The sequence below is a fragment of the Epinephelus fuscoguttatus genome, linkage group LG22 (assembly GCF_011397635.1).
Source record: "Epinephelus fuscoguttatus linkage group LG22, E.fuscoguttatus.final_Chr_v1".
Taxonomy (NCBI): Eukaryota; Metazoa; Chordata; class Actinopteri; order Perciformes; family Serranidae; genus Epinephelus; species Epinephelus fuscoguttatus.
This window is the reverse complement of record NC_064773.1, coordinates 9,144,546-9,153,816: the sequence shown is the minus strand read 5'-3', so window position 1 is coordinate 9,153,816 and position 9,271 is coordinate 9,144,546. Positions and strand designations below refer to the sequence as shown.

At 40.8% G+C, this 9,271-nt stretch overlaps 1 protein-coding gene across 1 annotated transcript; it reads right to left on the bottom strand.

The window, feature by feature from the left end:
- On the bottom strand, nucleotides 1-3,317 carry myf6 (myogenic factor 6). The gene is made up of 3 exons (XM_049566912.1): nucleotides 2,770-3,317; nucleotides 1,585-1,678; nucleotides 1-394 (listed from the first exon to the last, which is right to left on the bottom strand). The coding sequence occupies exons 1-3, from the start codon at nucleotides 3,277-3,279 to the stop codon at nucleotides 285-287; spliced, it is 714 nt and encodes a 237-aa protein (XP_049422869.1). The 5' UTR covers nucleotides 3,280-3,317; the 3' UTR covers nucleotides 1-284.
- Between the last annotated feature and the right edge of the window lie 5,954 nt (nucleotides 3,318-9,271).

Sequence of the window (9,271 nt, the reverse complement as noted above, 5' to 3'; positions counted from 1 at the left end):
TTCAGAGTATTGCAAAAGTTTTATTTACCGCCTTGGTCAGTTATGTACAAATATTTAAATACAATATCAGCTTTCTCAAAAGAGTTCATCTGCTCCTGAATACAAAATAAATAAATCTAAACATCACATTATTATAAAATATGTACAAATTAGTTGCTTCTGATGTACAAATGAAGGCTGCACAACAAACAGAAACCAGAATGGCTGAATATAGTGGAAATAATTTAGGGATAAATCATGGAAATTTGAAAATTTGTCGTCCAGTTGAGGTCTTCGCTAATGTTTCAGTTTTCGGAGACGTCCTCGCTGAAGTTGACTTTGTCTTCGGTGGTGATGCTGTCCACGATGGAGGACAGACGCAGGAGGCTGGTGGACGCAGAGGACTCACTGGTTCCTGGAAACAAAGGAAATGAATTTATTTATTTATTTATTGCTGATTTATAAGAGAAGTTTGACCAAGCGGCAACCTTCAGGACTGAAAAAGTCCAAAACTGCAGTTCCCTGAATGGCCACTTGAGGCTGACTCCAACAGCGAGTCAGTCCCAATAGACCCCCATGTTAAAATGACCAACTAAACAGCAGACATAAATAGGGGTGGGAATCACCAAGGGCCCCCCGATATGATATTATCACGATACTTAGGTCACTAAACAATATTACTGCGATTTCTAATGTTTTGTGATATACTGAGTATTGCAATAAAATTATATAATAATTAGCATTAGCATTGTCACAGTTAACATCTGTTTTATATCTTTTTTCTTGCTAGTAAAAATTAGCATTGGCATTGTCACAGTTAATGTATGTCTTATCTTCTTTTTTCTTTGCTAGTAAAAATTATCATAGTTAACCAAAGCAGTAAAAGAACCATGCTAACCAAGCTAGCTACTATTGTTAGGCTTATCGCCACCCTCTAAAGAGCTGGATATCCAGTTTTTCCACATGAACATTCTGTTTTAATAGTAGTAATGAAACCCTGTTTTCTTGCAAGCAAAAATTAGCATCAGCATTATCTCAGTTAATCATAGCTGTAAATGAACCATGCTAACCAAACTAGCAGCTGTCTGTTGTTAGGGTTATTGCCACCATCTAAGGAGTCAGATGTCCAGTTTTCTCAGCAAGTACATTTTGTTTTATTAATTTTGAGCCTTTTTTTCCTCACTTGCAAAAATTAGCATTCGCATTATCACAGTTAACCACAGCAGTAAATGAACCATGCTAACCAAGCTAGCAGCTATTGTCAGTGTTATCTACATCTTTTTGGGAGTCCGATATCCAGTTTTCCAGTACATACATTTTGTTTTAATAGTTTTATGCTTTTTAATTTTTTTTTTTTAATTTAGCGAAAATGAGCATTAGTATCATCCATTAACCATAACCATAACTGTAAATGCACTGTGCTAATCAAGCTAGCATTAGGGTTATCTCCACCCTGAAGTCCAAATTTGGTCACTTATGGCTCTATAAATCCAAGATGGCGGCCGCCAAAATGCCAAACTCAAAACCGGAGTCCACAAACCAATAGGTGACATCACAGTGGCTACGTCCATTGTTTTGTTTAGCCTGTGAGTTTGACAGAGGTACCTTCTCTCTGGTTTGTCATTGCTGCAGTGGAATGGTCGGCAGAGGTCGGCCAGCTCTCTGAGGACTTTTTCCAGTGGTACTCATGACTGGCCACCTGTAACAACACACAGCACAAGTTATCCACACGTGTTTTTTGTCTGTTAATATGAAATCTCATGGAGAACTGTAAGTATATTTGATCAAATTGACAATTAGCACACTGAAAAAAGTGTGTCGGCTAACCCAGAAACAGGCCTTATATTTTTGACAGGCATAAAAACACAACTTTGGGCTGAAATTAACGATTATTTTCAATATCAATAAATCTGCTGATTATTTTCATGATAAATTGATTAATCTAAAAGTCTAAAATAATTGTAAAAAAAAAAAAAAAAGAAAAGAAAAATGCAATCACAAGTTCCCACAACCCAAAATGATGTATTCAACCTGCTTCTTTTGTGCAACCAACAGTCTTAAACCAAAAGACCTCATCATTTAGTATCATAAATGTCAAAGAAAAGCAGTAAATTCTCATATTTAAGAAGCAAATGTTTGACATTTTTGCATGAAAAATGATTTAAACAATTTATCAACTGTCAAAATATTCAGCAAATAATTTACTTCCCATCGACTAATCAGTTAATTGACTAATTGTTGCAGCTCTAATCCGAATAAATTTAAAAAAATATATGAATATTATTGCAATATCCTAACAAGAAAATATATAAAATGGCCAATATTAACATCAGTGACTTACTGAACTGGAATAAAAGCCTATTATAGTCAAAATAATGCATCTAAAATTAGAAACACTTATATCCACTGATGAATTTTAGGCCATCATAAAGAATGTGGTGACAGAGACATGTGCTTGTTTTTCTTGAGAAGCCACTATGTTTGAATAGCTGTTGTTTTATTGTGTATTTTTGTATTATATGTTGCATTTTAAATGTGTTTTGACTGGCTGCTACCTGGGCCAAGTCTCTCTTTTGAAAGAAATGTTCAGTGTCAATGGGACTTTTTGGTTAAAAAAAAGTTAAATAAATAATTAGAAATAATTAAAAGCAACACAGACAACTTACAAGTCTATGCAGGAATATTTCAGGGATGTAACAGATGCACCAGGGAATAAAAGGTTAAGTCATCATGATGTCATTATAAAGTCATCTGAATATCACAGCCACATTGCCTCTTTTTATATCTTACACTGTGTTCTTTTAAGTTGTGGGATGATCCGTTTCTCTCCTGCTCGTCCAGGGTCTGCAGCAGGTCCTGTAACCTCTCTATGTAGCTGATGGCGCTGCGTAAAATCTCCACCTTGGGTAGCCTCTGGTTGGGGTTGGCCACGGTCTTCCTCTTCAGCGCGTCGAAGGCCTCGTTGATCTTCTTGAGCCTCCTCCTCTCCCTGAGCGTGGCGGCCTTGCGTCTGTCCGTGGGCGCCGACTTCCTCTTGCAAATCTTACAGGCCCACATGAGGCACTGGCCGTCGCAGTGCGCCCGGAGACCCGGCGGCGCGAGGACGTGCTCCTCCCCGCTGCTCTCCCCCCCGGTCTCGGACGGAACATTATCCTGGCCCGGTGACAGCGGGCTGTCGTTGCCGTTGTACAGAGGAGACACCCCGGACATGTCCAGGTGCTGCAGTGGTCCATGATCCCCTTCTTCCAGATAGCGCAGATCATTGAAAAGATAAGGGTTGGTCTCAAAAAGGTCCATCATATTGTTGCGCCCCTCTCTCTGTGTTTTGACAGTGTGACTCTGGCATTTAAACAGAGCAGCAGGGACACAAGTCACCAGGCTTATATATAGAATGTGAAACTCTACCCAACGCTTTGGCTGTCACACTGCATCAAGCATTTTTTTTCAATGGCTCCGTACAACCTACTGACTGTGTGCAGGAAATAAATATACATTAATGTCTTCAGGAGCTATGGAAATGTCACCTCAGGTTTCATGACAGGTGCTTTACATATCTGCATCTGGACAAAATGGCAGTTCAGATATATTTTCCAGCTCTGCCACTGAGAAAGTAAAGACATAATACCGTTGTTCCAGAGTTAACAAAACTGTATGTGAATGGATATGGAGTCATTGGCACCACTTTGGAACAGGAAGCACTCCATAATGGGGTTTATAACTAACGCCTGTTAAGATCAGTGTGTCCCACTTGAAAGAATAACCTTTTATTGTGTCTGCTGTACATCCTCCTGCAGCATAACCTTACTTAAAGGTCACTGAGTGTGCCGTCACAACTGCTGCAGGGTCGTTTTTAAAAGTTCATTGGGCTCTAGCTTTTTAATATTTAAATGATAAATGATTCATAGATAAATGTGTTTTGATTCACATGCCCTGAAGCTCATATCCAGAGTTTCTGAAGGACAAATTTTATGCTGCAGGAGGATATGCACCAGGCAAATGGATTTTTAAACAACCTGTCACAGCCAAAATTGTCTTTATTAATACATTATTATTACTTATTTGTGATATATTATTTAAAAAATTATGAGCAATAAACATTATTTACAAACCAATTACACTTAATATGGTATGCTCTGTTATAAAGCGGCTATAATCAATGTCTCTATATTAACAGTGGTTCAAATGAGTATGTTGAAGGACTTACATGTGGCGATTATTGTGTTTATAATATAATGTTTTAGCCAGACTGTATGAAGACATGACAGATCTGTTTTCCCCCCAGGGTCGATGAACTGAAGAGTTAAAAGTGCACGTAATTATTTCTTGTTGTTAAACTATATTTGTAAATTTTATTTATCATTTAAAATATTTGTTACGTTCGTTCGTTTTATCTCTATGAGTTATTTTTATTTAGTGTTATTTTTAATGTTTCCTATGGGAATAAACTTGCTGCACATCGCCTCTTCTGCACCTCCTGGGTTTCCGTAGCTCCCTCTACCTGCCCCTCGCAGTGCTGTTGTGCATTGCTGGGTGAAGTCGCACTGAAAAATGCTGCTGTGCTACTTTAAAATTTACTCTGTAAATTGAGCAGTTTATGTTGTTATCTTTGGTGCATATTGTTTACCGGTTTTATTGTCACGTTAGCAGCTGTTTTGTTTTGTTGTGTGTGCTAATATGAGTTTTGTAGACTTATGGTGTAAAATGTTTTTCTGTGTGTTTACAGGTGTCCAGAAGGCAGTTAATATGTCATATTGCACGGTCACGGTTAGGTTTTGGCAACACAACTACTTGGTTAGGTTGAGAGAAAAATCCTTGTTTGGTTTTATATGAGAAGGTTTGTTAAATAACTTAATGTGACACATATATATCACATACGTACGTAGGCCTAAATTGTATAAGATTATGTTAAAACATCTTGGACTCTTTTTTTCACTCTGGACAGGAACTGTGGTCTTCTGGATAAAAGTCTGGTTTTGTTTGCCCCATGGATGTAGTAAAAGAACTGGATACAGCATTGACCGCAGGGCTCGTTCGTTCCTATGAGAGTTGCTCAGTGGTGCATGAAGCCAAAATGGTTTGACTAACGCAACTAACGATGAGCAGCTAAGTCAAACGGCTAACTTCCGGTTCAGCACTGTGCTAACTTTAATGAGGCTAAAATGATTTAATCGTGCTGCTCTTCTCTCAAAGTGTTATCAGACTGAATGGATCAAATCCTGTTAGTGACATGAGTCATTTTGCAGGAGATGTGATGCTCAAAAAAATGTATCCACTGATTTACAGACATCTTTTCACCATGCGCGTGAATAGGAAAATGTCTTTTTGACTGCAGGGCATCACGTGACGGACGCTGCATAATGAAGTTTCATTGTCTGGGACGTCGTGTCAAGTTCTGCCTTTTACATGCATCGTCTTCTTTCAAAATACACTTCTGTTTTCACAGGAAATTTAATATTTATGTACAGTGTCTTTCAAAATTAAACGCAGTACAACAACGCACATTAACGTTTTTTTCCCCCCAGCAACTAACACACGTGGTTGGGTTTAGGAAAAAAGAACAGGGTTTGGCTTTATAATCTTTCGGGACACGAACGCCGCTGTCCTTGGTGAAGGTCAGTGTTTGTTGGACCCATCCACCACCCCTCCCACCTGCCCTAATTGGACTTTCGTCGCCTTAACTTTCCTTTTTCCTTTTTTCCCCCTGACGCCACAAGTGCAGTTAAACTATAATGGCGACTGGCCACGTATCATGCAGACGTTAAAAGACAGCTTTTTTGACGTCTGACGCCACAAGTCACTGCCCAAGGGCCAGATTTCGACGACTTTGGTGTGAAACCAGGTAGTCAAAACAGTAGTCCTCAAACCAATAGGTGCCGACATGGTGGCAACACACACTCTGTGGTTTTAGCCTCTTTGAGTTCATGGTTCTGGTTTTATGGCCTGCACCTTCATCGTTCTGATTCAGTCTCTTCATCTTGCAGCTGTTTTCAGTAAAAAAGCTCTGACAAACCCACTTCACACTACCTGCTCAGCAGCAAGCAATCAGACAGACACAGTTAGAAACTAGCTGGTGAACACAGTGGAGCATTTAACAGCTAAGGAGCCAGATATTTCCCTCAGGAGCTGCGAGAGAAACAGAGCTAAAAGGAGAGTGAAGGCAGGACTTCCATTCATCAAGTTGACACAAACACAACTCCAAATGAATGCTAATGGTGTTCTGTGTCTGCTGGGTGTGTGAATAAGCAACTTTTTGCTAACAAGCTCCCCATATCAGCTTAAAAGGACATAATATGTCAGCATTGTGTTTACAGGTCGTTTTCACTGCCCTCAAGTGGTCAAAAAATCAATTATTGGAGGTTAAAGTGATTGAACTGAGGGTTGGAGATGAATTAAAGTGTTACCCAGAAACTACAATGTTGAATAATGAGCTTCACAGGTTGAATTTATCGCCCAGTGCCTTATTCAGATGAGAGTACAACATCACATACAGAAGTCATATGATCCTATACACACTTGAGATGTGTGTTGTGCCTGTTTTAGCCGGTGGGAATGGTATGTCCGATTGTAACTTGTAGAAAATCCCAACATAAATAGATCGGAATGTGCAGTGTCAAAACAGCTTTGTGAGGCGCATGCACGGGACGTTATAAATAGAAACGTGGCTCATTCATCTCAGATTCATAAAAGAGATAAAAGCCTGTGAGGAGGTGATATATAGCCTGTGGCATTTCTGCTGCAACCTGAAAGCTCCACAATTGGAAACTCCACAGGCGGGAATGTGAGGGATTCCTATTTTTGTTTGGGAGGCAGTACTAGTGGAGTTTTACTTTTACCCTATGGATGTACCCCCCTCCTCCTCCTCCTCCTCCTCCTCCTCTTCCTCCTCCTCCTCTCTGCCGGCTTCTGTTACGATGTTGTGGAAAGCTGAGAGTCACGGGTGCTTTTCATCATTTGTCAGGGTGCCTGAAATACTATTACCAGTCAACATGGTATCTCCGAGTCGCTCACGTCATATTATACAGACTGTTATTAACAGCAGCCAAGTGACAAAAAATATTCCTATCAGCCTCCTGGTTGTTATTCCAACTCAGGGGTGTCATATATCTCTGTGTCATAATTACTTCAGCAACAAAGTGCCGTCAGAAAAGCCGCAAAGCCTCCATCACTGACAGTTAATCAATTAAGGCATTGTTTGTTTGTGTTTTACTCATGAACGAACTACTCACCTCATTTACATTTACTATATCTCCAGCAGCGGCAGTGGTTTGCATTGTCACCTCACAGCAAGAGGGTTCGAGCCCCAGGGTGGCAGAGTTTGCATGTTTTCCCCGTGTCAGTGTAGGTTTCCTCCAGGTACTCCAGCTTCCTCCCACAGTCCAAAGACATGCAGGTTAATTGGTGACTCTAAATTGTCCGTAGGTGTGAATGTGAGTGTGAGTTGTTGTCTGTCTCTATGTGTCAGCCCTGTGATGAGCCCTTTTTAAACAGGAATTGTGCAGATTTGCAGGAAAGCCCAATCAGTCTTCTTTCAGCATTGGCGGTATAAAAACAAGCTCAGCATGTGACGTAAACAGTGACGTGGGAGGGAAGCCGGCTGGTCAGTCCTTCAGCGATTCTCTCGTAAGTCGGCCCGTTCTTCACCGTCCCCATCATCTGATGGTTAACGGCCTCTTCGTTTGCGAGGGCAAGGAGGGCGCGCAATTCCTTGTCTCCCCAGTTGCTCATCTTAAGTCTCTGTCAGATTTGCGTTTCCCTCTTGCTACTAGCTGCTCATTCCTGCTATCAGCTGTTTCCTGTTTATCCACCGCCAGTGGCTCGCACGTGCGGCGTCATCAACAGCTCCTCCCACAAGTCTTCAACAGCCACTCCCGTTGTGGAAGGCCGCCTCGGTCTGTTTATACTAAAAGGGTTCCGCAGTGAAGAAAGAAAGCAGTGATTTCCAACTGGTGGGTCACAGGTCCATTCTGAATGGACTGTAAGTGACTCGCAAACATGTCAGGTTTGTAAAAAATGCGTTTTATTTTGAAGTACAGTCAATTTCCAGCACAGAGCTTTTATTTTGAAGTTCCAGTTCCTGCTGTAGAATGAATGAGTAACGGACAGCTACTTAACAGAGACAGCAAACTAGCTTGACGACATGGCCAAACGCAAATATGATGCTGAATATATTAAGCTGTGTGGATCTTGAACTAATGACTAAGAGGCCATTTACATTGTTGCTGGCTATTTTCATAAACAGACATTTCACCGCCTCCGTTTTCAAAAAGATCTTCGTTTACACTTACCCGTGTATGTATACACAAGTGCACGCCAAACCTGTAGGTGGCAGTGTAACGAGAAGCTCAAGCCTTCCATGTATCCATTGTCACCATAGCAACATAGGTCGCACTTTTGACACAGGCGCAAGTTCCGGTGCATACTGTGACGTCGGCTGCCTATAACTCTGTTTATCTCCGTTTACATGCAAACGCGCATGTAAGTTTTCCAAAATCTCCACTCTGGCCGGAGTTTTTAGAAAGACTCGTTTTCAGAGGAGAAATCTCCGTTTGCGTGTAAACGAAGGGCACAAACGAAGGAAGATGTCTCCGTTTATCAAAATCACCGTGTACGTGTAAACGGCCTCTAAGGAGAAATCTGGCTGGACCAGTTGGGAACCACTGAACTAAAGGGTGCCCTCTGTGTCGCTGTCAGACACCATAGCATCGGTAGTAATGAAATGGAAGAACAGGTTGGTGTCTCACCTGACTGCAAGGCTAGAAAAGAGGATAATAATTTTGTAACAATGTGAAAGGGATCCAAAGACACAAGAGCAATGTTCAAATTCTTCATGTTCTGATAACAGTGCATAAATGCAGCATATCTACGTCACATCATTTTGAAGTTTGTCACCTCAAACACAGGTGTTATTAATATCATTAACGACTGCAGCATCCCATTTGAGTGAACCTATCAGAGATCCTGCTGACTGCTACGGCAAACTGAGACTCTCCTCTGCAGCAGAGCCCTAATTAACAGTATTAGTTCCACCTGTGCAGGTCACAGTGCCTGCTGTGAAAAAGCTACCAGATCCTTGTCAAACAAACAGTGACCTCAGTTTAGACATTTCACAGACAATTTGACTTGTCATTAAAAGTAAAGTACAGGTGGAACTAATAACATTAATGAGGGCTTTGTTCTATTTAGGTTTGTCAGTAAATTAGGACAGGGAGCCAACATTCATTAGCCTGACCTAACAATTACATTTAGGAACTGAACAGCAAATAAATTTGATAGAAATGATTTTATTTCATGA

What these genes read in the sequence shown, in the direction of transcription:
- myf6 (XM_049566912.1), bottom strand. Translation starts at nt 3,279, where the DNA reads ATGATGGACCTTTTTGAGACCAACCCTTATCTTTTCAATGATCTGCGC. An exon ending in ACAACTTAAAAGAACACAGT is followed by an intron (nt 1,679 to 2,769) that starts GTAAGATATAAA and finishes GTGTTGTTACAG; the next exon opens with GTGGCCAGTCATGAGTACCA. An exon ending in AATGACAAACCAGAGAGAAG is followed by an intron (nt 395 to 1,584) that starts GTACCTCTGTCA and finishes CTTTGTTTCCAG; the next exon opens with GAACCAGTGAGTCCTCTGCG.